Source organism: Laccaria bicolor, genomic scaffold, assembly GCF_000143565.1.
Source record: "Laccaria bicolor S238N-H82 LACBIscaffold_12 genomic scaffold, whole genome shotgun sequence".
Taxonomy (NCBI): Eukaryota; Fungi; Basidiomycota; class Agaricomycetes; order Agaricales; family Hydnangiaceae; genus Laccaria; species Laccaria bicolor.
This window is the reverse complement of record NW_001889883.1, coordinates 761,759-787,801: the sequence shown is the minus strand read 5'-3', so window position 1 is coordinate 787,801 and position 26,043 is coordinate 761,759. Positions and strand designations below refer to the sequence as shown.

General features: G+C 48.5%; 12 protein-coding genes across 12 annotated transcripts; 5 read left to right on the top strand and 7 right to left on the bottom strand.

Moving 5' to 3' along the window:
* Nucleotides 1–760: 760 nt before the first annotated feature.
* LACBIDRAFT_297781 (uncharacterized protein) lies at nt 761–2,007 on the bottom strand (the record flags this gene model as incomplete). The annotated part of the gene is made up of 4 exons (XM_001881131.1): nt 761–1,052; nt 1,114–1,453; nt 1,504–1,729; nt 1,786–2,007. 4 exons carry the CDS (start codon nt 2,005–2,007, stop codon nt 761–763), a joined length of 1,080 nt encoding a protein of 359 aa, XP_001881166.1.
* A 298-nt stretch (nt 2,008–2,305) lies between these two features.
* On the top strand, nt 2,306–5,244 carry LACBIDRAFT_297780 (kinesin-like protein; the record flags this gene model as incomplete). The annotated part of the gene is made up of 15 exons (XM_001881309.1): nt 2,306–2,493; nt 2,543–2,633; nt 2,686–2,784; nt 2,836–2,946; nt 2,999–3,102; nt 3,155–3,267; nt 3,316–3,368; nt 3,422–3,520; nt 3,571–3,704; nt 3,754–3,806; nt 3,861–4,180; nt 4,230–4,453; nt 4,511–4,615; nt 4,673–4,750; nt 4,866–5,244. The coding sequence occupies 15 exons, from the start codon at nt 2,306–2,308 to the stop codon at nt 5,242–5,244; spliced, it is 2,151 nt and encodes a 716-aa protein (XP_001881344.1).
* A 474-nt stretch (nt 5,245–5,718) lies between these two features.
* LACBIDRAFT_327369 (uncharacterized protein) lies at nt 5,719–6,624 on the top strand (the record flags this gene model as incomplete). The annotated part of the gene is made up of 4 exons (XM_001881308.1): nt 5,719–5,855; nt 5,908–6,190; nt 6,260–6,355; nt 6,544–6,624. The coding sequence occupies 4 exons, from the start codon at nt 5,719–5,721 to the stop codon at nt 6,622–6,624; spliced, it is 597 nt and encodes a 198-aa protein (XP_001881343.1).
* Nucleotides 6,625–6,830: 206 nt separating this feature from the next.
* On the bottom strand, nt 6,831–7,761 carry LACBIDRAFT_327368 (uncharacterized protein; the record flags this gene model as incomplete). Its single annotated transcript, XM_001881130.1, is given in 3 exon segments — nt 6,831–7,283; nt 7,341–7,539; nt 7,559–7,761. The coding sequence occupies 3 exon segments, from the start codon at nt 7,759–7,761 to the stop codon at nt 6,831–6,833; spliced, it is 855 nt and encodes a 284-aa protein (XP_001881165.1).
* A 1,502-nt stretch (nt 7,762–9,263) lies between these two features.
* LACBIDRAFT_297777 (uncharacterized protein) lies at nt 9,264–11,967 on the bottom strand (the record flags this gene model as incomplete). The annotated part of the gene is made up of 7 exons (XM_001881129.1): nt 9,264–9,323; nt 9,379–10,963; nt 11,016–11,212; nt 11,266–11,530; nt 11,581–11,651; nt 11,707–11,864; nt 11,919–11,967. 7 exons carry the CDS (start codon nt 11,965–11,967, stop codon nt 9,264–9,266), a joined length of 2,385 nt encoding a protein of 794 aa, XP_001881164.1.
* A 421-nt stretch (nt 11,968–12,388) lies between these two features.
* LACBIDRAFT_297776 (uncharacterized protein) lies at nt 12,389–13,001 on the bottom strand (the record flags this gene model as incomplete). Its single annotated transcript, XM_001881128.1, has 2 exons — nt 12,389–12,823; nt 12,879–13,001. The coding sequence occupies 2 exons, from the start codon at nt 12,999–13,001 to the stop codon at nt 12,389–12,391; spliced, it is 558 nt and encodes a 185-aa protein (XP_001881163.1).
* Nucleotides 13,002–13,448: 447 nt separating this feature from the next.
* On the top strand, nt 13,449–14,231 carry LACBIDRAFT_297775 (uncharacterized protein; the record flags this gene model as incomplete). Its single annotated transcript, XM_001881307.1, has 4 exons — nt 13,449–13,478; nt 13,541–13,638; nt 13,699–13,715; nt 13,828–14,231. The coding sequence occupies 4 exons, from the start codon at nt 13,449–13,451 to the stop codon at nt 14,229–14,231; spliced, it is 549 nt and encodes a 182-aa protein (XP_001881342.1).
* A 150-nt stretch (nt 14,232–14,381) lies between these two features.
* LACBIDRAFT_297774 (uncharacterized protein) lies at nt 14,382–14,883 on the top strand (the record flags this gene model as incomplete). The annotated part of the gene is made up of 2 exons (XM_001881306.1): nt 14,382–14,787; nt 14,837–14,883. 2 exons carry the CDS (start codon nt 14,382–14,384, stop codon nt 14,881–14,883), a joined length of 453 nt encoding a protein of 150 aa, XP_001881341.1.
* A 282-nt stretch (nt 14,884–15,165) lies between these two features.
* LACBIDRAFT_297773 (uncharacterized protein) lies at nt 15,166–17,422 on the bottom strand (the record flags this gene model as incomplete). Its single annotated transcript, XM_001881127.1, has 12 exons — nt 15,166–15,371; nt 15,426–15,524; nt 15,578–15,712; nt 15,771–15,837; nt 15,890–16,002; nt 16,056–16,318; nt 16,373–16,545; nt 16,606–16,720; nt 16,771–16,857; nt 16,908–17,064; nt 17,113–17,233; nt 17,309–17,422. 12 exons carry the CDS (start codon nt 17,420–17,422, stop codon nt 15,166–15,168), a joined length of 1,650 nt encoding a protein of 549 aa, XP_001881162.1.
* Nucleotides 17,423–17,496: 74 nt separating this feature from the next.
* LACBIDRAFT_297772 (uncharacterized protein) lies at nt 17,497–18,361 on the bottom strand (the record flags this gene model as incomplete). The annotated part of the gene is made up of 5 exons (XM_001881126.1): nt 17,497–17,503; nt 17,559–17,683; nt 17,739–17,906; nt 17,981–18,043; nt 18,098–18,361. The coding sequence occupies 5 exons, from the start codon at nt 18,359–18,361 to the stop codon at nt 17,497–17,499; spliced, it is 627 nt and encodes a 208-aa protein (XP_001881161.1).
* A 349-nt stretch (nt 18,362–18,710) lies between these two features.
* LACBIDRAFT_297771 (uncharacterized protein) lies at nt 18,711–20,573 on the bottom strand (the record flags this gene model as incomplete). The annotated part of the gene is made up of 6 exons (XM_001881125.1): nt 18,711–18,752; nt 18,808–18,945; nt 19,003–19,844; nt 19,896–20,014; nt 20,163–20,262; nt 20,309–20,573. 6 exons carry the CDS (start codon nt 20,571–20,573, stop codon nt 18,711–18,713), a joined length of 1,506 nt encoding a protein of 501 aa, XP_001881160.1.
* A 948-nt stretch (nt 20,574–21,521) lies between these two features.
* LACBIDRAFT_327363 (uncharacterized protein) lies at nt 21,522–25,225 on the top strand (the record flags this gene model as incomplete). Its single annotated transcript, XM_001881305.1, has 8 exons — nt 21,522–21,852; nt 21,910–22,416; nt 22,476–22,571; nt 22,629–23,554; nt 23,637–23,990; nt 24,041–24,489; nt 24,547–24,767; nt 24,894–25,225. 8 exons carry the CDS (start codon nt 21,522–21,524, stop codon nt 25,223–25,225), a joined length of 3,216 nt encoding a protein of 1,071 aa, XP_001881340.1.
* Nucleotides 25,226–26,043: the final 818 nt, after the last annotated feature.

Below are 26,043 nucleotides of genomic sequence, written 5' to 3'. Positions count from 1 at the left end.
CTATCTACTCTTTTAAAAGACAGACCTTTGGACTCAAATTCATCTCTTTGACTTCGGGCGAGACTGAGCTCAGCTGCAAGGACTTCAAACTCCTGTCGTATTGCATCGAAAGATTCGTTGAGCCTGGCGTGACTATGCTGTTGACTGGGGCCCTGTATGGGTGGGCCTGACGGCTGAAGGGACCTATGCTGAGAAGAAGGATGAGCCATGTTGCATGGTGAGAGCGATAAGAGTGGAAGCAGGAGGCAGCAGCAGGACTAAGTAGTCCCTGGAACCCACACGTGTGCGGACTTCAGAAAAGGGCAAATGAAAGCCACGGAAGTAGAAGGATGGGTAGCTTACGTTGTAAATCGCGCTGGACGACATAGGACAGGGGCTCAGATGTTTGTGGCGGCGACAGCGGAGCGAGCGGAATCAAGGTGGGAGGGGAAAAGCGACGTTGATGTTGTAATTACGGCCAACGCTTTTATAGTCTGAAATTCTATACCAACTTCCTCATCTTTCCCACGCTGACTTGCCGCCGGTACCCTTTATGGCTTCCTTATCAAGATGTCTTGACAAATGCTGTGCAATCTCTCCCGATATCAGGTTCAAAAGAATCAACAGGGTTCAACGCGGAGGTTGCCATTGAGTCATACGGAAAATATACTCTTGTGAAATAACACACACTACTAACTGCGTTAAGATCTGGATGCTTCCCCAACATGCCTCCGCATGCCATGCTCTTGTTGTAGCGCCTAAATGATTAGCCTACGGCATGTCACAGAGCTGCGTGAGCTCTTGCAAGGATAGCGGCAACAAGACCTTGAACATTGTTAGCCGCCACATGCGAATCAATCACATCCGAAACGTCCACCCCCAATTCCTCCAGACCTGACGTTTGCACAGTCACCAGTTGCCGCGCATTGGGCACAAAAATGAGTATAAGCTTTATGAGCTTTGGTGTTGATGGTGTGCCGAGGTTGTATGTCAAATGCAGTTCGTTCTCGGAGGCTGAGAATGATTCGTGAAGGTTGTAGATAGATTGGTGCAGGGTAAGTGATGCGGTGTACCTGATGAAATTGACGTTAACATCGCGATTTTCGGTGCCACTTGTTGCGAAGAGAAACTGACCAATCGTATAACGGAACTAGACGACTATCATCTTCTTCTACTTGCGACATCTTGACGGCTTTCTCAGCCTCTGCTCGCTCTAGCCGAAGTTTCTCCACCTCCAACGCCCTACTTTTTGCTTGCTCCTTGACAGCCTGGACCTTCTTTTTCACGACGGCGACTTCATCGCTGAGCGTTTGCATTTCAGTGACTTGGTCCACAAGCTTTTGATCAGCAAGGGGGATGGTCAGTCGTGGCTGGGGGTGTGTTTGGCGCAGCCGCGTGAGGGCCAGACGGGCATCAACGATGTTTTGGGCTAGTACTACAGCCCTTTCCGTTGCGATTTTGACTTTCTGATAATCTAAATACTTGTCATGAAAGATTTCGCGAGCCTTCCGCAGCATTACTTACCTTGCTCTACCATTGGAGCCAACGTTCTTATATTCTGCTGCACCTCAGCCAATCTCTCCTTCGCCAGCTTCAGTTTCCCCTTCTTCTCGTCGTTAATTATTGCCAACGCCTTGTTATCCTCGGCAGTAACGATTGGAGCGTCGTCGATATCACTCACGACCGACTTGACATACTTGTCCTTCGCATTTTGCTCCAGGTACTGGAACTTTAGCTTTCGGAGAAATGACTGTAGCGAAAGACACACTTTCAATGCATGGATATCCCATATTCACGTAAACATACTGTCTGAGCTGCCACGTCCGCCGCGACGATTGCTGGATCCTTGTTCTCAAATTCCTCTGAATCTGTGCCGTCATTCGAGTCGAGCTTGTGAGAGTTGAACTCGGCAACATTGGTCACAAGTTGGAGATTGGTCCCTTCAAACTTGTCTTTCAATCTCTTCGCAGCCTCTAGACGCCTCTCTTGTTCAGCTTGAATTTCAAGAGAGGGTCTCGAGATAGTCATCTTCACAAGGTCGCCTACTGAGAGTTTAGCTTCTCAAGATCTCTGCAGATGCAACAAACGCACCTATTTCCTCAAATATCTACGTTTCGAGATGCTGGCCGCGACAATGGTTGTGGTTGTGTGGATTTCACAGTCATGTTGAGCGCGTTGTTCGATAAGTCGCGTGGTCACATGATTGGCGTGAGCAACGTGACAACGTGACAAACAGGACCACGTGATGGTCGCGAGTTTCAACATCGTTTCAGCGGCTAGTGTTCGCCACCATCCCGTCGTTTGGTCTGTTTGCGACATATACCCCATGGCCACCCATAAAGTCAAGATTGCTGCCCGCTTACGGCCAAAGATTCAAGGAGAACTCGACGACGACTCCGTTCAGATTCACCACCCCACAGATAACACGGGTGGTTCATCGAGTTCTCTTGCGTTGGGTGTCAGCTACATCTCAGTCACGAATCCAAGGGATCCTTCTCAGGTTTTCAAGTTTCCGTGAGTTCTCGAAATACAAATTTGACGCGGGGTTGACCGCGTTGTCCAGGTTTTCAAGCTGCTATGGGCAAGATTCAAATCAGGAGGAAATCTTCCGAAATGATGTAGAGCCTCTCATTGATGTTGTGTATAGCGGTGTCGTAAGAGTTCAAAGAGCCTTGACCGCAGCAGTGTACTCACTCTGTCTTTTAGACGGTCACTATTTTCGCATATGGCGTCACGTCTTCAGGAAAAACGCATACCATGCAGGGCACTAAAACTGACCCAGGAGTTATACCCCGCGTTGTTCAGGTATTTTCAAAGTAATATCATTCCGCTCCTCCTGCTAACCGATTTTTCCAGGCCATGTTCGAGAAAAAGGGCCAACTTCTTCAATACCAAACATCGCTGTCCGTATCGTATATGGAAATATATAAAGACGAGGTATACGATCTCCTCGTAACCAGGGAAAATGTACAATTTTCTGTCTTTCACTGCGTTCTTCTTCGCTCACTTATGACGATAGGCTCCGAAGCTTCCCGTTCGCGAGAACGACGTCGGAATGGTGTTTGTTGCCAATCTAACATCGACGCCTATACCATCTATCGAGGATTTCGAAACAATTTACAAGTACGTTTCGACATAAAAACAATGTCATCTGCCCAGCTAAGTTCTGCTTCAGCCAAGCGACAAAGCATCGTTCAGTTGGCGCTACGAACCTCAACCGAGCGTCGTCGCGGTCGCATGCGGTATTGACTATCGAAGCGACCATGGTTGACGCAGTAGCAAATACTAGTATGTATTGTTCTTTCGGTGATCATGACCCCACTAATCCGCTGCCAGCGTTGACGGGCAAAATCAACCTCGTTGATTTGGCAGGTTCAGAAAACAACAAGGTAGGAAAGGTGCCACATTTCCTCCTTTCTTTATTCATCGAAACTTCCTTCAGTTGACTGGGAATGATCCATCTCGGATGGCTGAGTCGTCTGCCATCAACAAGTCTCTCAGTGTACTTGGTCAAGTCGTCCATGCTTTAAATCAAGGAGCCGTTCGTGTCTTTGCAAGTGAACTGCTGCATTGCACTGACATTTTTCACAGTCCCGCATCCCCTACCGAAACTCAAAGCTTACTCGAATCCTCCAAGACGCCCTTGGAGGACATTCCGTCGGCCTCCTTATATGTAATTTGGCCCCTGGCACGAAATTCAGACAAGATACCTTAAACACCCTCAAGTACGTCCTGCGTCTCTCGATACAGCTGTTGATCGACGCCCTACGACAGCTTCGCGGTCCGCACAAAGAATGTTGAAAATAGACCTGTCGTCAACGAACGAGGTATGTATCATGTTATTCTTTGGAGGCTCTCACTTACTTGGGCCCGCCCTTCAGACAATCGTCCCACGCTCAAGCCACATTTCGCAGCGTTGCAACCGCCAGTGCCAAAGCCTGCCCCTGCTCTTCTACAACCCATATCTACCGCAGGGTCAAGCGCTGCCCCAGGAGCGATGCGCTCTCGCGCCTCATTAGTTCCCGTCCCAAGGGTCCCTCGCGCCTCAATGCTTTCGGGTGCGAATCTTTACCAGTCCTTTGGGCTTCCAGGCGCAGCCCCCGTCCGGAGAAATGTTATCAACGAAAAATCATCTGAAGGCGAAGGTGATAGATCTGGCTCCATGGGTTTTGGTATGACTGAGAAAGAGATTGACGAAAGAGTAAATTTCTTAGCCTCCGTCTGTACCCTGATACTGATATCTTTCCAAGATCTCAAAGGCAGTTGAGGCTGAAGTTGCCAGGCGATTAGCAGAGCGAGAGAGAGAGAGACTTGCGGAAGAACAACGGTCGAAAGAGATCGAGCAAGAGGCCAGCAAGAGCCCACCCATAAAGGAGAAGACCTTACCATCTGGTGTCCTCACACCACTCCTAAAACGGCACAAAGACCTAGATGACGAGTTGAAGAATCGGTTGCATGAACTCGAAAGGAAGTTGTATGTAATCTTTGGTCTATTCTTTGCTTCATCGCTGATACCGATCCTGTTCGGCAGTGAGCGAGGCAGCAAGGAAACGCAGCTAGCTGATGTCTTGTCGCCGGTTTCCAAGAAGAAGACAGGAAGAGCGTACGTGGCTCTAGCCCGCGCACATTCAGAAAAGTATGTTGCCTTTTACTGAATGCAGTATGTTATCTTGAACACCCTTCTCCTATCTAGGGGTGATCTGCAGGTAGCCCTAGACCTCTACCGTAAGGCGGAAACCTATGTGCCTGATAACATCAAGCTTAAAGAGAGGTGGATACTCTTCATCATTCACGTCTTTCTTTATAAAATCTCCTCTCCGAGACATCTCTGACGTTCGTGCTTCTTCTGCTTCTTTTTTCCCCTGGGTTGTAATCCATGGGTCTAGGATAATCGAGATCGAATGGTCCGTCAAGAACGGGAAACAGTATGTCCCTTCGCCGAAACCACCGAAGAAGGCCAAAAACAAGAAGAAGAAAGTTAAGCAGCCGGAAAACGTGGAATCGGAGGATCATATGGTGGTTGACGATCAGGATGGAGCGAAGGGCAAAGGCAAGAAGGGGGCGGAGTTCGGTATGGAGCTCACCAACACTGAGAGCCCAAACAAGAGCAAGCGGCATCTGGACAGCGAAATCGACTCCGCTCAAACACCACTCAAACGGCAGAAGCGAGCTGTAAATATCGCAGATGGTGTCGAAAGCGACGACGAAGACGAATGGGTCCCTTCGGCTCCAACCCGGAAGAGCAAGCGAAAGGCCGTTACATGAGGGGTATCATTTTTTTTGCATTCAAAGTTCAAAGCTCAGTTCAATGTTTTTTCGCATATCGGTACATATGTTGCATTGTTTTTTATTTACAGTTATTCGCACGAATTGGATCTTGTACCACTTGCGGTTTACGCCGCGACTCAACCGCATTAGCTGTTGCACAACCTTCAAGCTTCATCCTTGATCTCAAGAGGAAATATGTCTGGAACGACTGAGACGAGCGAGTGCTCCCTGTCGATCTGTCTGTTTTCTGTTTCGACCCCTACGGTCCCTCCATCGCCAATTCCCTACATGGGAAAAACTTCTCAAAGCTGTCCAGATAGGCTATTTAAACCCAATGACGATCGTTTTATTTTTGAATGATGACTTACATATCATATTCGCAGGCTTGACACTTGGGCGCTGCTGCCCCAGATCACAACACAGCATATAAGGTTGGTATTCTCAAACTCGTCAAATCGAGCTCAAGCTATCATGTCCAGCATCACTTTCCCTCTCAATGATATAGAACGTCATGCTCGAAATCATGCCGTTCTCTGCACAACGGGGTTTCTGGTCTTACTCCCAGTCGGTGTGCTGGTAGCCCGATACACGAGGACTTACACGAAAAGGTGAGTGTCACACTGGCTGATGTTTGCTCTTCTACTGGACTCACTGTGCAAGGTGGTGGACTGCGCACTGGATCATCCAGTTCCTCATTTCTGGTCCTGTCATATTCGCAGGTTGGGCATTGGGGTACAAAACGACAGCTCAGCTTGAGCTAGGTCACTTCCGGGATCACCACGAGAAGATTGGCTTGTCGCTCTTGTTACTCTACCTCGCGCAAATCCTCCTTGGTGTTATCGTCCATTTTTTCAAATTCCCATCTACTTTCCCAGGCCGTGCTCCGCACAACTACATTCACGTACTCCTTGGCCTTGCAATAATTGCTCTCGCACAATATCAGGTGATAATCGAAATTTGCATTGCTTTCATCCTCTAATAACCGAGTACACTGCTACTTGAAAACTTATAGGTACACTATGGTTTATTCATTGAATGGCCTACCGCAACGGGTGGGCTACATCAAGTTCCATCATCAGCTAAACACGCCTGGCTAGCGTTACTCGTTGTGAGTTGAAAGAACCTGTCAGTGTATGAGGATTTGCTCAATCGGACTGTAGATCTTTTGGGTGCTGTTTGCTCTTGGCTTGGGCTTCATTCCCCGCCAGTTTCGACAAGAGAAACAACTTAAGAAAACGAGTGATAGTAATCATCCAGCCTCGATTAATAACAAATTGCCATAAGTACGGTCTCTAGCTCGTAGAAAATGACCGCTACTTCACAGCCTGTACAGATAACGCTACATTTACTACTCGAGTCGTAATTGCTACAGTATAACACATCTAACAAGGGAAACCATTTCTAAGAAAGCGGAAAGGATTCAAACTTACACACATATATATATAATAAAAAGATCAGCAATTCGCTTCAGACCTAAGGGGCGAACTGCGTTAATCGCACTCTGGACAAGTGAGCAGTGAGCAATATACGTCACGGACGTTCGCTCCGAAATTATTGGCCATATTTTTTAGGAGGATGGTATATTAATGGCTTTGCGAAAAGGTGGCGTAGTTGACATCCTCTTCCGCTTTAATCATGGACCAACCAGAAGCCGCAGACGAAGATGAAGCTGGTCCCGGATTGGGATAAGAAGACGTCATTGTGCGAGGCACGATGTACCGGTAAGGTTCCTGTCTGTGACCCATATGGCTCTCTAATGGACTGTTAGGGTTTGAACGGGGAGACGCGGAATGCCCATGACGATGATGAGGGGAAATCGAGTAAGACGAGGACGCGGTCATGTATTGGGGGTGTCGAGCTTGCATAGCGTGGAGAGATGTGGGTATCGTCGGAGACGGAATCCCGCCAACAACAAAATCGGGGAAGGCGGAATACAAGAAGAGTGCCCCAACAAGCAAAGCACTTGAATGTTGGGCGGGATAGATGATCAATCCCGCTCCAGGAAAGGCGTCGGTTCCCCAAGGAGCGATGGCTACCTGTTGTGGAAAAGGTCAATTGTCGTTGTCAAGCAAAGAAAAATGGACAATATTGACCGTTTGATTTTCAAACAAGATGCGAGACAATGAGCGGAAGTTGGCCTGGTTGACAGCATGTGTGTTGGTCTCTCGAAGACGGTCAGGCAGAAAGGTGCAAAGCGGGGGGGTAAACTGTTTGACCCAAGCCTGCACATCTCGTAGTATAGATCGGTCGTTCATAACGTGGACGAAAAATTGGCGTGGCCATTGCTGAACCCTGCTACGATTAGTCAAACCAGCACGCAGGACAATCGACAAAAGACAAGTACTTCTCTCCATCGGTTTCTACAGCTGTAACGCGTATCTCTTGGCTACTGCCTCTGTCTGAATTTCGCATTCCTGTCACGACGATGGCACCCCGCCACGGTCCCGTATGGGGTCGGTGCTCATATTGTGGTGGGACGAAGGATTCAAGATGTGTGGGCAGGCGGAAAACCATTTTGTGATATTGGATGAAATCGTAAAAATCCACTCGCCTTTAACAGTTCGCGACGATGACGTACAGCCTAAAGTAGAATTACCCCGGCATCAAGGACTCTGCCGCACAGAAAGGAGGTAGGTCTTGACTGCAACCATAAGTTTCGAGCGATGACTCGGAGCGCATTTGCGCTCTGTGGATTCCGGCCTTTTCCCTTGGTCACAAAGTGTCTAGAAGCTATATCGGGATGGGTACTGAGAATAAACTGACATGAATCGCACACGAATCTGTCGGAAATTCTTTGCCTAGATACACCAAGGATGAACGACGAAGATTTAACCGAGATGTGGTGTATCGGCGTCTTGGCCAGGGCCAACTAATGGAAGCGTAGCTTTCAAAGGGTTCCATTTGGGGTGAAAATCATCGTCGAACGATAGCAGGCGGCGTGAAATCAATGGCAACGTCCTCCGACAAACGAGTAAGTGTGTGTGGCCCTGAACCCAAGTGCGGTTTTGGAGGAATCAGGAACATATGAATGATTCTCGATAGTGATATTTTCGGATGTTCTGTGGGTTTCCGCCTGTATGGGGCACAGCACATGCCGAGGCCAACTGTTTCCAGTCATATGCTTCCGTATGCAATAATTTTGCCTTTGACAAGCCAACCAGAGTTCATTCCATCCAATCAGTTGACGTTCGAGTTGGGGTGATTACAATGGGTAGCAGCGAAGCCGTACTCGGTTGGCACCCAAAAAAGCGAATCATCATGATCACTGATGACGTGGAAAGGTAAAGGAGTGGTAAAGGGAGTCCGCGGAGACGGGCTAGGAAGCATGGACGGAACAAACCACGTTATTCCACATTGCCAAGGATACACCCGTCTCGCGTGGCATATCGATCTCTGAGAATCCCCGAGGAAACATTCTTGTACTGATCCGGAACGGCCACAACTCGGAAAAAAAAAGTTAGAGATAGTTGGTTTTTGGGATTCTTTGGCTGAAGCCCGGATGGTGGCGGCCTGCGCACGAAGGTTTTCCGAATAAATTTCGCACAAAAGCCATCGTTTCGGATCGAGCATCCGCTACATCTTCAATTGCTATATCAGCAGTGAGAACCAAGTGAGAACAACTTTCTGCATGGTAACAATTAACATTCCTAATCTACTAATGTTTGTGATGGGTACCAGTGAATGTGTTACCGTTTGTCACGCTGTGACTCGATGGTGACATACGTAACGCGTCGGCGCCGTGACACGTTACTTTCCCACCCGGCCATTCTCAGAAACGAGCAGGACGGGCCGAAATTTCCCAAATTCCCAGCGTGCACGGTTTGCCTCCTCACTTCAAGAGGCTACGGTAAATCTGTTCGCAGCACGATCCCCGACTCTGTTTCAAAGTGAAAGACTATTGTATTATGTAGTTTAAACATTTCAAGAATAAATCGAATCAAGTCCATTTGTGCAAATGTTTACAGATCGGTCACGTCGGGGTTCAATCTGGTTCAATGTCGCTCTGACCTCACGACTTAAAGAAGTGCTCGGGATTCCCTCGCACTCGTCAGCGGCGTCAAGTTCGCGGAGTTGACCTTCAAAAAAAAACATCAAGATCAAGAAGAACAAGAAACAATCACGGACACCCACTTTTTCCTCCATTACCATCAAGAAGTGCATCTGACTCTCCCGGTACGTCGCGAAAACATTTTTCAAGCTTTCGATGGTTTTTTCATCGGCATCTTTTGATGCCCTAACGCCTTGGATCGTTTCTTCGAGCCCCACTGTGTTCTCTTTTGCGCGAATAAGCTCCGTTTCCAAAGAATTGCCGCGTTTCCGCTCAGATTCCAGCTCGTTCCGAATCTTCGAGAGATCAATGTCTCGCTCCACTACTTGGGCTCGAACCGACGCGTGGGCTATCTCTGCCGATTCTAGTTGAGTTCTCAGATTCTTGGCCTCGAGATTCGCGGAAACGAGCGACCCCTCGATGCTTGACAATCGGGACGTAAGAGACGAGCGTTCAGCCTGGTGCTTCTCGCTTGAGGCCACCAGTGATCCCTCCGCGATGGTCAGTTCCTCCCTAACCACAGCCAACTCCCCGTGCAGCTGTTGCATCGCCGCCTCCTTCAAGAAAAGCTCGGCCTTGAGCTTCTCCATCGACGATTTGACCACAGAAGCGTTCTCTGTTAAGTTCAAAATATCCTGTTCTTTGTTCGCTACCGTCTGGATAAGTCGCTCCTTTTCCACTTTCTCGGCTTCCAGGAGGGAGAGTCTATGTTCAGCCGTAGTTTTTATCTCTTGTTCGAGCCTCTTGAGGTTGTCCAATGCTTTCTCGAGTTCCTCGACCTTACTGTTTGATTGGACGAGCTCCAGATGCTTGGAGTGGGACGACTCTTCCAGGTTGGTAACTGTCTCGCGAAGGACTTGGGCATCATGTCTACTTTCTGAGAGCGACGTGTCCATGTGTTGAGTAGCGGTATCCCTGTTGGCTTGCTCGTCTTCAAAAAGCCGGATTTTTGTCGACAAATCCGCCAGTTGTTCAAGGAGCGACTCATTTGCCACATTCTGATTGCGAATCTCCTCAAAAAGATCGCAGTTTTTGGATTGCTCCACCTCAAGCTGTTCCTCTACAGACTTCTTCTGCGATCCGAGGTCTCGAATCGTATCCTCAAGCTGGGTGACGACCACAACGTTCTCTTCAGCGGCTCGCAAAGCCTGCTGAAGACTAGAAAGTTTTTTGTTGGCCTCCTCCCTCTCTCGTTCAAGAGCAGTGATGGTCGCAAGTTGTTCAGCGATGCATCGCTCAAAGTTCTCAGCGCGATTCGTTGAAGTCGTCTCAAGTTCAATGAATTCGGAGTTCTTGTCTGCCATCGCAGCGATTGCTTTCTTCGATAGGTCGTTGATGTCTGTCTGCAAGGAAAGAATGCGAGCGTCACGTTCTGAAACCTCAAGCACCACCTTGTCATGCTGTGATTTCAAGTCGGAATATTTTCGTTCAAGCCTCTCAATCAAGGTGTTGTCCACTTCAACTTGAGTTGGCTTGGTTGGACTTGCTTGTGGAGTCGCCAAGGAACTTGCGGGTGTAAATAAAGGATCCATTTCGTAGTCGTCGTGTTCACTACGTACATCCGGCGCGGAGCTAGGTCGTTCTCCGACATCGGGGGTGGGCGAGACCGACCGAGGTCGACCTGCGGTGAGACGCGACGGGGTTGTGGGCGTTGCGAATAAGTTATCACTGAATTGATCTCCGTCAGAAACACAATGATCAGCAACACGATGAAACGTACTCGACGGCGTCCCGAGCTGTAGAGCCACTCTCGCGAGGTCGGTTGGCGCCAGAAGACGGGCGGCGACGACGAAGGTGAAGTTCTTCCCCCCCATTTGTTTGTTCGCCGTCGTCATCGCTGAGATCTGTGAGTGGGGAGGTACCTCTCAATAAAATTTGTTGATGAGCTATTTTCAGACTCTCCAGTTCAGCTTGAAGCTATACCCGAATGCGATTATAATAAAAGAAGACCCGTTCAAAAGAAAACACACCTGAGCCTTGGTCATTTTGGACGGCGAACTTTTTACGCTGACAGAGGGCCTGGAGCGTTTATTAGTCCTCTTGGGTGTTCTAAAATCCCCGTCTTCATCGTCTTCGGAATCGTGCCTCAAGCTGATATTGGAAGCGCGACTTGTTCTTGGGCGCTTGATTCCACGAGTCCCTGTCTGAGTCACTTGCTTCAAAATCAATTCCTCTTGAATTGCTGACGGCTCGACGTTGGCGGGGATGTTGAGGGAGCGACGAACGCTTGATAACCTGCGATGTCATAATTAGATTGCTTTATACTTGGTGATATATGGATATACATTTTCTTTCCACTCGGAGTCAACGCCACAGTTCCTGTAGGCTCCGAGGGCTCCAAAATCCCGTCATTTTCCTTAATGAAAATGATCAGTGAACCACATCAGAACCGCCTTTTGAAACCGACTCACCAACCGTTGGACAGCTTTTCCAACCCAATGAGCCCACTGCGGACCAAGCTTATCCTTCTTCGACTCTGCGCTCTTCTTCACTTGAGCTCGCAAAGTCGCGATGTGTACTGAGTGCCTCCTTTGGTTTTTCTTTGCCTGCGTGAAAGCCCCAAGAACACCTAGAAGGTGAAGGTGAGTGGCGGGTGTCAGTCTCGGAATATTGAGAGGCGTACGTTCTGCGTATGTATACTTTGCCGTCTTGGGCGACTTTATTGGGGCCATGGACGCGTAGTAGGTGTTGAGATATGAAGTTACGAGTCAAGTTGGTGATGTGGGAATGACAATGGCGCGTGTCGGGGAAACTGTAATTTAAGTTGTTTGAATCACATCACGTGGACAGGGCGGGCCCGACGATATTACCAAATTTGGAAGGGCGGGTAGGGCGGGAAGTCTTGCCCGTAGTCTGAGTGAGTCATTTCACCGACCATTGTCTCAGATGTAGAAGTAGAATTTGATTCGATGTGATTGTGAATTTATTTGCGTTGAATACATTTTGACTGCGTAGCACTATTATAGTACAATGTAGCAGTACTGTGTGTCCATTAGTTGACGTGATACAAAGGTGGGTATAAGTGATACAGGTATACAGAGGGGAAATAATGTCCAGAGGAGAAAAAGCGTTGTGAGATGGAAATAGTCCGCGTCACATGGCGGCCTCCGATCCTCTTCGGGAACCGGGCGTATGCGCGAACCGATATGGATGCACGCGCGCACCTTTTGTTATCGTGCGCTGTGGATGGCGGAATTTTTCCAGCGCGGGGCCAACAAGTAGAAGTGCGTTTGGATTTGGATTGTCACTACCCGCTTTTAATGGGATGTAAGGCGCATCAGGCGACGTGACAAGGATGACAGCGTCGGCTGTTTCTAGCGAACAGGGAATAAGACGAAGTTTACGCGTCATGGTGTGTGTGGGCGTCGTGATTGTGGATGCTGCCATATTGGGAGAATTGGATCGAGACGGACGCAATGACAACGGGGAACAGGACAGTGAATGCGAGGGTGATGATGTGCTTGCAATTGTGCTCGTAGAGGAGCTGCGGTGGTACTTCTGAGGTACGTGAAGTCGTGGGCATGATGACTACGTTATGTGAATAAGTACGGTGAGAAAGATCTTAGAAAAAATTGGAACTGACCTGGGGTTCGTAAGAGTCGTAAGAAAAAGCAGGCTTCCGGGTGAGGTGAGGTAAATTGAGGGTGTGTAAAGGTGGCAGGGTGGGACGCTCGCAAGCGAAAGAAGTAACGATAGAGAAAGTCATTGCGAAGATGAAATATGAAGTTGTTTGACCACCTGGGTTATCAAAGGCCTGCCTTTATATCTGAATGAAGGCCCGCCTTATGAGCTAGGTAAAGGAGAAAGAGGAAAGGTGGGTTTGAGACGGAGAACGGCGAATCCATGGCTTGCTTTATCCTTGCTTTATTGCATCGCAAGGTCCATTGTGCAATGTGCATCCAATTGAGGAGGCAATTGTATTTGTCCTTGTTTATTGAGCGGGCCGATGAACATTGTTGGCAGGACAATGTATAAGTACTTGACGTCTTCTCTCGTCGCAAGGCATTGAACAATTGTCAATCACCCAAGAAATCAGGGATAAGTTGATAAACACCGAATAGATTTTGCATACGGTCGCTACGGTGCGATTGTCCCTACTTACAATACTCATCACCTACCAACATCACGTGCTCGATAATTTTCTCTTTCAGCCATGACCGACGCGACGCCTAAAATCAAAATAGTATGCATCCTATCCACTTCTCCTCCTCAGGGAATTAACAGGCGTCTTACGAAAAGACTTAGCTGAAAGGTGCGGCTGCAGATCTCTCAGCCGCCACGTACCAGATCCACGACGAATCACATACCGTTGGCAACGCCTTACGATGGATGTTGATGAAAAAGTCCGTCCATTCTTTCTTTCCCTGCCGCCTTTCATTCAGCTAAATTGGTCCCTGATTTAGCCCCAAGGTTGAGTTTTGCGGGTACAGGTGTCTATCTTTCCAATTGACTTCCATGCGCCTTTGTCCTGCGTGATCAATTCTTCCTTTGTCCTACCACTCGCTCTTTTGCGGTATCACAACCCATGGCAGGCACCGACTTGCTTTGTCTTGTCGCTTCTCAGCTGTCACCCCTCCCCTTCATCATCATGATCACATCACCTGCGTCGCATGCATGGCGGGCAAGTCACCACCACGTACCATTATCCCAATTAATGCCCTCAAAAAGCTTTGAACCCATTTCTAATTTCCTTCGCCGTAGCGCGCCCCATCCATCCGAAAACGTCATCAACGTTCGCATTCAGATGTACGGTACGAACCTCCTGCATTGTCCTTGCCGCCAATTGCCCATAAAGTGTCACCCAGACAACCTCTCTTCCCTGCAAGCCTTGACTACGGCTTTATCTGACCTCGATTCCCTCTGCGAGACTGTGGAAGATACATACCTCACTAGTTTGAGGGAAGATAAATTTGAACGGTGGGAGGAGAAGAGCTAATTTACTTTATTGCGTGGCGAAATTGTATGTTAATTTGCAGTATATTCACCACATCGTATAAAGTTCCTTGACTGTGCCTTGACTGTGCCCGAGCCTCAAGGCGGCGAGGCCAGACTCAAACCAAGTTATATTCAACGCGCCACTGTTAGGATGCTTGACGAAGCTACGGCCCCTACCCCACCGCTAAATGCACAATCTCAAACAGGTTATCCGAGCCGTCCTTCTAAGCAGAACCCGCCTCGAAACGAGATCATAGGAGGTTATGTGCTCGACAATGCCACCTGTGTCGCCTGGGGCTCTCGCATCGTTAACGAGCCCCTGGATCCTGAAGTTCTGAATGATTCCGTTGCGGCTTGCTACGTCATTATGGAGAAGGTTGAAGGAAAGCCCTACTACGGATACTTCACCATGTTTGGCCCAGAAAGCTACAAGCAATACATCGTCGTGACACAAAGATCGCGTTTTCGCGGGTGGGTGGGAATGGATCCTGCATTGATACCCAAGTTTGAAGAGGGAGAACGCGAGGCTATTGCCAGGCAACTTCTTGAGGCAGAAGGTGGGCTTACCACTGTTTATATTTTCACCTCAACACCTTTTTAACACAGCTTTTGAAGGTGTCACTCAATATGAATTTAGAACGGTGTTGTATTAGCCCATCCAACTTTCTACCATAGGTTGGAATTGTGCTCGTTCTCTGGAGTCTGCTTTGGGTAGGTGTTTGGGGACATCGCCAGTCTCTTAGCTATGGTGTCCTGTTGACACAGTCTATTTTCATTCCTCTTCCTGTGCAAACCCAATATGTATCTTTGGTAATGAATACGAAGATATTCTTATAGTCCAACGCAAGCCTCCATACAAAAAGAGAAGTGCAGGACGGGAAGGAAGCCGAGAAGATGATATAAGTACTTCGCCTTGAGGTGGGGCACAGCGCTAGCTACCCACGTCTCCTAACAAACCGCACTGGCACATCCGCAACCCCAAGGGTAATAACAATCTTTGCATCCAGCACCCTCTTCATCCACGCCTCCTTAGTCTCTCCTTCGTTCAGTATCGGTTCAATACGCCAGTCGCGCAGAAGGAGTGTCAGGAAGCATACCGCTTCCGTCGTGGCGAATTTCCTACCAATGCATGCTCGTGGGCCTGATGGTGGTAAGTCGTATCTATGCGGGGGAGTTGACAAGGGAATGAACACACCGACGCTGAACGCGGAGAACACCTCCGACTCATTCGAGACCCCGTACCATCGTGAAGGCTTGTATTTCCCGGGCTCGTCGAAGTACCTGGGGTTGTATTCTGAAAAGGAGATTATGCATCGGTCAACATAGGATAACAGAAAAACCACTCACGAACGCCAATCATATCAACGATAACTTGAGTACCCTTCGCCACTGGAATCGGCGTAGTGCCTTCCTGGCCAACAGGATTCGGAATTTGTATGGTGGTGTCTTCCGTTGCTTCACGAATCAAAACAAACCCAGCAGCTGAACAAAAAAGCTCAAATCCATCGAGCACAAGGACCTGTTTTTCATAAATACGTACGGAAAAGTCGAAGGGCCTCATAAAATGCAGAGAGGACTTTATCCAGTTTCGCGTAATCATCAAAAACCTCAACGGATCTCTTCTTTATGAGTAATATTTTGACACCAGATACCACGTACCGGATCTCGCTCTGATCCGACGACGGAGATAATCTGTTGAAAGACCTCCTCTTGAATGTCGTCGTACACAGCGAGAAAGCCCAGCGTAGCAGCCAGAGCATGAGCAGTTGTTTCTGACCGGGCGTCAGCTTGCTTCTATAATTGTCTCAATGAGAAGGAAACTGACCATGTCCAGCAAATAGCATGATAAAAACGTTCCCGATCTTTGTAGACCCATAAGTAAACTCCGGATATGTCGATAAGGAACTCACCAATTCCCCGTCGTCCAACTGGAACTTTCCAGCCTCTTCCTCGTTCGCCTTGACAAGCATCGTGAATACGTCCTTCTTTCCCTCAGTTATCCCAGCTCTGGTCTCGGCCTTCCTCTCAGCAACCTGGTTTTGCATGAAATCCATAAGCTGCTCATGCGCCTGTCGGGCTTCTCTCAGTCTACGTCGATCGCTTAACTACGAAGGAAACGACGTGAAGCCGGTGAAAGCCTACCTTTTGAATGGTAACTTTTGGACCCATTTAGGGAGAAGAATAGCGATCATGTGTGTATCCCCAACGACGCGGAGAGCCTCTTGGATCGACATACTGCCGTCGGGTGCTCTCGCTGGTGCGGACCAGTTGAAGGAGAATCCAAATCCGCATCGTCCAATGATCAAAAGCGCGAGCTGGATGCGTTGTTCAGACGTCAAAACGTAAAAGAATGAAATGGTATTTGAATGGTATACTTTGAAAGTGTAATCCTGAACGACAGGAATATCAACAGTCTCCTTATCGGCCCATCCTTCCGATGTGATCATCTCATTGTACGTTTCGCGTGTTTGATCCCAGACGAGTTCATACCTAGAAATTGCGCATCAAAGTTTAGCAAAACCAACTTTGGTGAGACTTACAGTTCATTTGAAAATGCTGGCCCCATAACTCTCCTGTGTTTACGCCATACTTGGCCGTCTGCTGCTACGAGATTCATGCCCCAGAGCCTATATCATTTCATCCTTTATCCAGTATCAGAGGAAGGGGTGGTACATACAACAATGCTTGACTCGCCTCCTCCGGTTTGACGAAGGGCGTCTTGTGTCCACCAATGGCAACCTGACGCGCAACGTCAAGATTGGAGGTGTAAATAGCCGGGGGACCTGCAAGGAACGGCACGATAGAGAAATTCTCATTTTGGAAGCGTTGGTAGACTGGTTAGGAAGATGAGCGTGGTCCAGTGAAGGAAGAACAGAACGCACGAGTGTGTCTCCACAACCAAGTCGCAGCAAGACCAGGATTCCATGACAAAGTTGGAATGACAGCCCCAGGGAGGCCGAGAGGGTAGAATGGGATCCGAAAACCGGGGAGATGTCCCACACTCTAATGTATTACCAGAGTATTACTTGTGTTTAGCTTTTGATGGTACATAAAGAAGAGGCAAAACGGTCTACGCACGGAAATAGCACGAAGATAAACCACAACTTTGGAAGACACATAAATTGTTAAGCCCGCCACGAACAGCGTCCAGGCATTAACGTCGACTGCCTGGCCCAATAACGCGAATCGCATGTCGAGGATTTTCACGTTGTTGGCAAAAGGAAACATATGGAAACATCATACGATACAGAAGCTGCGGACGGAAATCAAATTCTAAACAAGTACAGCGTGCACCTAGGTCCTAAAAACTGCTGCCTACACGACTTACCTCGAACCCGCCACCACGCCCCTTGAGCTCAGCCAATGCCGAAACACCAAATAGGCAATAAGACCAGCTACAAGGGACATCGCCGTTATTGATCTTGTACCAATCACTGAGGTCTCTTTCTCGACCTATGCAAACCTCGATCAGAATTTGAGGGACGACGAACATTCGCGGAGTGCGTACGACAGAGGTAAACGGGGACAATATTGGAATCGTGAAATGCGATGGGAGTCCTGCAAGCCAATGCCGCTGCTGCTGTTGTTGCTGTAGGAGCAGCGAGTGATGCGTATAGTGTGTCGCAAGATAGATCACTAGGAGCACAAGTAATGCGACTGTCGCTGTGAGTAGCATCTGCGAGGAAGGTGGATGGGAATAAACCCACATCAAAAGTGCCCAGCATGAACTAAACCAAAAAATGAACGAACGACGAGCTTCTCCATAGACGCATGCTTTTCCTTGTGCTGCTGAGCCAGTGTCGCTAGTTCTCTCTGTTTAAATCGTTTGGTAAGAAAGCAGGCAACAAGTTGAGAAAAGGTGCTCACGGAGCGTTTGACGTCTTGCGAGAATCCTAGACTCCTGACCTCCCTATGATGGCTTTCCTGCGCCGAGAGAAGGGCTTCGGCTTTGAGAGCGCGTGTTGCCCAGTATTGGTCCGATGCTGTTAGTGGTTGAATTTCGACGGGTATAGGAACCAAGTTTGAGTGTTTGGACAGTGCGGTTGTTGAGGATGTTGAAAGGAGAGGCCGCCGTTCGACGAGGTTGGTGGTGGAAGTTGGGGGATTAGAGGTCTTTCTTAGCTTGTTCATGGTGAAAGAGATGAGGTTCGAGTTCACTAGTCACTGTTCAAACGTTCAACGTTCAAAACATCAATGCATCAAGGGTTGCACTGGGTTTACACCTTCACATAAGTGTAAAACGTTGCGTAATATACAAGTCCTTCTTAGCTCAGTTGGTAGAGCGCGTCACTAGTACCGGATCAGTCCGTCAAATGACGAGGTCAGTCGTTCAAGTCGGCTAGAAGGAATGTCCAACGCCGAATCGCTGATAAATTTTGATGTTGAAGCGGACACGGTACATTGAAGTCAGTTTTTGAATGTCAGTCCAAGGAAGGCATTGCGTGTATACATTAATCGAACTACAGGGAGGAAAAAAGAACTAAACTACCTCGTCGACTTTTGACCGATTAATACAAAACCCCTAGAAGTATTTAAACATCAGAAATATTTGCGAGAGGCCGATACAACAAACGTACGGGGGTAACCCATGCTTTACATCCACAGCATACGCCGGCCCAATCATAATTTCCCAGCTTTGCCCCGCACTTCTTATTGGGGCAGATGATCTTCCCGGCGAGCTGGCCAGACTCCAAAAACGGTTCCATCCATTTCATCTTCGGAGTTCAACTTCAATTGATGCATAAAAAAGATACAAATGAAGCGCAACGCACAGGTTCCACAAAATACCCAGAACATTTTGAATTGGCCAAAATGGGAGCACTGACGGGCGTTGACACCGCGGGAGAGGACGGTCCAGATATAGATCGGAGTTCGGCGAGTTTGGGGTGGGCGTACAGTTGTGCTGCAAGGTCGTTTGGGCTGATGAGGTGCGTTGTGGGATGGTCCTCTTGATCTGGTACATGCGTTTCCGACGCTGAAGATATCATGGAGTGTGATAACCGTCGTCCAAGTATTTCGGCAGCTTTTATCGACAAGTCGGCGGGTGGAGCCCCACTGGTCGTTGGCATCGTTTTAGGAGGGTTTTCTGAAATTTCCGACGGTGGAGCTCCAAGATCCTCGTCCATCTCCAATGCTGACGCGGAGGTAGTAGAATTCGCACCTCGAGACATGCTGCGTAGAGCAGTCAGAGACAGGGCTTGAGCTTGGTGCCCGGAAAGCCGCCGTGTTGCGAGATCCTGGTGTTGAGGTAACGCCGGGGCAGACTTGGCACCTGTAATAGCTTCGGTGTCTACTGCGGATATAGGGTCATCTGATAGCATCGACGGTCGTCGTTTGGAGAGATCGTTTGTTGGCCATGATTGGGCATTGGAAGGGGCTCTGCTTCGAGGCTGGACGGATGCTGATGGTCTCCGTGACGTTACTGGAGTCGATGCGGCCGGTGTGGCGGGACCCAACTGGCCGTGATCCAACATGTGCTCTCTCGTCGCCAACTCCTGACGGCACATTTTACACCTGATCCGCCGCCGCGGGCTGGGTGTAGTGGGGTTAGAGTCTGAAGGTGTTCGAGGAAATTTCGCAAACATCTTCGTTTCTGGAAGCGAACCGTCCCCATCTATGTAGAAGATGAGATTTTGGGAACAACTGCTCGTGATGCGGTACATACTCAGAACTTCCTCAACTGCTCTTCCCATATAAAACATGCGAACGTTCTTGTCCTGCCGCGAAATCTGGTACCGTGACTTGTGAAAAATCTCTAGTTGCTGGAGAAAACCTGGGTTGGGACTGGAGATTTTTGTCAATAGTTTGTTGAGCGAATGTCAAGGATTTCGAAAGTGGAATGCGCCTGAACGCCCATATAGTTTCAACACGCATATATCAGGCTTCACAACGAGCTTCATTTGCAGGGGGGAGAAAAGAATGGAGCACACACTCGATGCTAGGTCGGGCCTTTCGTATCAGCTCCAGAGCTGAAGAAGGATCTAAATTTCGGCTGTGCATGAGATACGCCGCAACAATAGTTGAACTACGGCCTACGTGAATTTAGCGATGTTTTGAGAGACAAAAGGTAAGCCTCACTGATGCCAGCATGACAATGTACCAGAACACCACGTCCTTTGTCCAACTCTGCCTGGATGAAATGGATGGATGGTAAGAGGTGTACCAAAATGTCAGCGTCCTCAGAGTCGTCGAGAAGAATCTGATGGTGGATGAACGTCTCCCTGATGTTTATCCTGCCTCGCATTGCGGACAAGACGCTATAGATTTTATTTTTCTTCAGCCGTTCGACGTTCTTTGCGCTGATGAGATCACCAATCCATAGGCCTTTGATAATTTCATCCATTCGAGGTATCTTGGAATTGCCAAACGACGTAGGGTACTTATGTCAAGATGACGATGGAAGGAGAGAAGGAGATTGTACAGACATTGGAGTAGCCGTAGTAGAAGTCATCTGCAATCAGCAGATCTCGATCTCTCCCGGTGCCGTCACGTTCTAAATCATTTTGGACCAGGAATTGCTCACAAGACTAAGTATGATTCTAATCCAATTCTAATCTATTTTCTCTCTGTCATCATCGTCTTTCCTTTCTCTAGTCTTACAGCGCCATAGGCCAGCCAGTCCTACAGATGGGTGACCTGCCACACAAAATTCGGCAGTGCAATCTTCAATGGCACGACAACAAAACGCGGATGTTTCTCGTCTTCGATACTCCCTCCTAGAGAGAAAAGAAACATGAAAGCTGTTAGCGCACGCTCCCGGGTTACCTACACGCAATATCTTCCATGGAATGAAGAGAGCAAATTTGGAACAAGGTGCTGTGTCAAGTCACTAGTCACTGTCTACCGTCGCCTTCAATTAGACCCAGGTGGCAGCTGGTGGCAGATGTATCAAAGCACCCCCAACTTGTCGCGTCATCTTCTAGGAACCTCTCAGGCTGTTTCTCTCTTTCCTGACAACTTTGCTGTACTCGCAACGTTTGATATTGACAGTCCTTGTGAATCAAAGTCGTCTGACGTGTTTTCAATATATTATTGACGTCTTCGGCGTCTTGCAGATGACGACTGACATCGCTATGTGAAGAGATCGCTTTGTTGTTTCCAACTTGGGGGGGTCGAGGGTCATCATCCTCCTGTCACCTTGTGTTGAGACACTATAACAGCTCACAGGAGGTCCGCTACTTCATGATTTAAACCCGCAGGGCACGGCAACGGAGATAAATTTCCATCTCGAGGACCCTCCAGCTTTCCTCCAACCAATCTCTGTACACCAAAAATTTCACAAGGGATTTCAATGCCCAAGCCGTCAAGTCCCAACTCGCCATCGCGGCAGAATCCCAATCGCCCATCGTCACCTTTGAAAGGGGCTCATCCAATCTTGAGGTCAGTTTCCGGCCCAACTTCAAAGGCTGCGACCCCTGGGAAGCAGCGTCGCACAGTATCGTCGTCTGCTGCCAATGGGAAGGAAGGATTTGCCCCGGTGAAGCTTCCCACAATTCAGTCTGACCACCAAGAGCTGCCGAACGCAACTCCCTTCCCCTCTCTTCCGGATCCTGCTTTATCCTTGCAAAATTCCACACCACGTAAAGCGGACAAGTCGCGGGCTGTACTGCCGCCCTCCCCAGGTGAGAACGGTTTTCACTCTTTAGCCCCTCATTTGTTTATGCTACTTCCATCCACAGAAACTACTCCTAAAGCACATAGAAGGTTGCCGCGCGGACATAACACCCTTGCACCCACTCCGCCTAAAAGTTCGCCGCGCGGACAGAAGACCGCTACACCCACTGCGGTGCCAGTTCTTGACCCTTTTATTGTCTCCCGGGAAAAGACGAGTAGTGAAATGGAAAAAGCTGAGGCGAGCAACCGTTCTGCACAGCCAAAATCACTTCCGAAGAACTTAGGAACTGCGGACTCGCCGATTGACGTGGATAAAATACTTTCGACGAAACTCCGACCTTCTCCGCAAATACCGGTACCAAAGGGGAAGCAGCGTCGTAAAGCATCATCACCTGCTGCCATTGAGAATATTGTATTTTCGAAGAATCCTACTTCTCCCAAGAACCCCCCGGCCGCCCAATCTGACCTGGCAGAGAGGCAGAAACCAGTCCCTTTGCCGCCCGTTTCCGATCCCGCTCAATCCTTGCGCGAGTCAAAACCGCGTAAATCGGAGAAGTTGGCGCGCGCTCTGTGTGAGAATTGCTTGCATCCTTTCGCCATCATTTATTTATCTTACTTCCATCGTCATAAGATATTCCCAGGAGCGTTGGGGAAAATGGTAAATCAGCGAATGAACATGGACCCGCTACGCATGCATCGGAACATTCTTCCCCTGTCTTGGCGTCCCGTGAGTTGTCTAGCTCCTCCCAGCGTGCACGGTTGCTTACAAGATCTTTGGAGACAGCGGTTCCAGTTGCAGATGATGAATCGACCCGTTCTTTTCTGTCTTCTGTCCCCGACTTCTTCGCTTGGAGCCCCACCTCTGGAGTTGAGGAGAAAACGATTTCCGGAAGCGGTTCCACAAGAGCCCCAGCTCGTTGGGATAGGCATCTACATGACAAATTTATTCTCAAGAAAGTCGTTTCAGCTCCGGAACTGACCGCACTCCTGGGAGAGATAGCAGACTCGGCGTTGGAGCGGGCTCAAAAAGCTAATCCGAATCATTGCAAGCCTAACCAATTACCTGAGAAAACGACAAATCTGGGAGCAGCTTGTATCAAGAATACGGAGTACGAAAGCGAAGTGCGGGACTTCTATAAAGAATCAATCGCACCGCCTTGTTTGGAAGCGGCGGGAGTTCTTGGTTTTGGAGCTGCAGGAGACTTTTTAAAGTGGCAGTCCAAATTATACGGGCAGAGAGAAGCCAAGGCTGATGGGTTCTTGGTCGTCACTAACCTCGGATCTGACTTCCTTGCTCTTCCTGACAAATTCAAAACGCGTATCAAGCTTCTTGAAGATTGGAATTTAAATGTTCTGGCCATATGGGAGTTCAAGAGTCTGGCAGCCGGCTCTAAGGAGACTATGGAGGCAATTATAGAGCTCAGTTTGCAGGAAAGCTTTTCTTGGACGGGATGCACATCACACGATCGATGCAACTCTATCGATTCTATCGACTATCACCCAAGTGGCCCCCTACCCGTCAATACCGGCAAGAGAACAAGTCCTGATTCCTTGGAATGCCTTATAGAGTCCCAGCCGAAGGTCCCCAAGCGTTCTCCCGATGTCGAAGACGAGAACAGCGACGAAACACTCTCATATATTGAGGGCATTTATCCTGGAGACGAGACGCCTGAATATGAATCCCGATTGCCCCATGCTAAAGAGCCTCAGGTGAAGTCCAAGCATATCATACAACAGGTGGGATTTACAACAGTGTCAATGCTGCGTACAATGTTGATCATTTATCTTCAAGGCTTGGGCCGAGGCAGTACAAAATGATGCCACCTTCATAGTTATCAATGCAGGCTTGTACGAAGTTATTGGACTTCGCCATCGAGCAAGCCAAACACTTTATCTCTCGGACATATTCAAGGTTTCCAATTCTACGCCTGCGTATGGAAAGTTGCATACTGGCTTATATCTCGCCGCATTCAAAGACGCCCTCGACCGTGCTCGACAACTCGACAACATGAAGATTTCGGATTCCCGGTTTAATGTTCTTTATCGCCGCAAGTACCCCCACGATAAAATGAAATATAATTACGAAGATCCAAGGGACATGGACTCCCAAATACGGGCAGAATGTTTGATCGCTCAGCAACATGCGGTGTGTTGATCCGTCTTGCGATTGTCTGACTTTCCCTCATCAATGTTCAGACGCTGTGTGAAAGGTTGAAATGCTGCCACAAAGCCGAAGTGAAGGCAATGATTCCTATTTTTGGCGTTGCAAAAGTACAACGTTTCAAGCGCTTCGATACAGGCGAACCAGTCGATTCAGAACCTGACATATCCAACAATCTACAGTTGATGCTGCTCAAACCTTTGGGTAGTCACGTTTATAACTGCGAGGTGACTCTGGGCGGTCAGCTTATTGCTGGTTGGTTTGTCGTGAAACTGGCTCAACGACAAGAACACCATGAAATTCTTCTCAAAGAATACAAGACGTATCTCAAATTGGAGGAAGAGGGCTTCAAAGGCATTGTCGAAGTGTATGGATTATTCTGGTGTGATGCACCCTGTCCGGGAATGGGGAGAATGGCACTTCTGATGTCATATGGCGGTAAAACCCTCCTACATCGGAAAGAGTTAAAGGCATTGGGACAGCCGTGAGTGGCGAGTTTTGAACATAATCACATCTATTCAGTAACTTCTTCAACCCAAAGGCTAAGTATCTGCCAGCAATTTGAGGACATTTTATTGGCACTCAAGCGAAATGGAATTGATCACCGAGGTTTACTCTTGGAGCATTTCGTATGGATCCAAGACGGCTTAAAGACAAATCTTTCGTTGATCAGCTGGGGATCAGCCAAATGGTTAATGAGAGAAGAATGGGAGACGGATAACGAAGGAGCCCAGATCATCCGTGATTTTTTGGAGCCTGAATGTAAGTAGTCCCTCCTAGACGACTACCATATACATGAACCTGTATCACGCGAACCTACCCGTTCATGTGATGTGCTTACCTCGATAAAACGGCATTGGCGAGATGTATGAACTTGAGGCAGCCCAGTGTGTAGTCGTCAACCATCCGCGCCAGCACTTTACGACAAGCATATAAACCCAAACCTCGTTGAGGCATATCAGATTTTTGCCGTCATTATTAACTGGTTCCCCGCCGAATTTGGGCGACAGTTCAATCACCTTCGTTTATTACCGTCCACCTTAACTGCCGACAACAGATGCAGCGCAAGTCGGGAGACGACATCGGCTCGACCTTGGCTTTCCACTCCGATCGAGCATGACTCGTCCATAGCCCGTCGGTGGATCTCGATGGGTACTCTCTGCGTCTCTATCGCCTACGTCTTTTGCCGATCTTACCAGAATTCCTCAGTGAGAAGATGAAAGACAAATTTTCACCGCTTAGTCGGATCTGATCACAGGCCAAATGCACGCTTGCGTTGACCAAAGAACTGATTACGAAGGGCAGGAATGGGCTTCCCTCTGACTTCAAAACTCTGTGGACCCGATTCAGAAATTGTCCCATCCGTTGACAAGAAGGCTAAATCCCACGGGGTCGAGTCGACCATGCCCAACAAAAAAAATCCCCCTTCCCCCCGTTGGTGAACGTAAATATGACGCGCGGCGTCCGGACCCCACCCAGTACTTATTTGCGAATCCCATACCTGCCAGGGTTTATAGCATCACGGTCTCTCCCCCCATGTTGTTAAATTTGCCAAAGAACCTTGGAAGAACCGTCATAACTTATGATACAACTTGTGTACAGCATCAGATGAAAAAATAGATATGAAAACGCAACCCTATGATGGTCTATGCATCTAGATTCTCCTTCTGGCCCTGCCCTTTCTTTGTAGGCAGGAAGCTCCGGTGCGATATGAGGATTTGGGTAAAAAGTCAGAAAATACTCTGTTCAAGTTGGTTCAAGCCGCCCGTGCGCGTGATGCGTCACACGATCCTCAGCAAATCTTCAGCGTCAGAGCTTCAACGTTGTGGACCAGAAACGATGAATCGCTCACAAGTGACAAGACACTATGGTTCTGATTCATTTTCCCCCTGTCATAACCGCCTTTCCCATCTCTAAACCTACAGGCCAGCAAGCCTTACAGACTGGTGCCACACAAAATTCAATAGAACACCTTGAGAACCCTTCCAGTGGCACGACAACGACGATGATTCTCGTCTTCGAAACTCCTTCTTCCAAA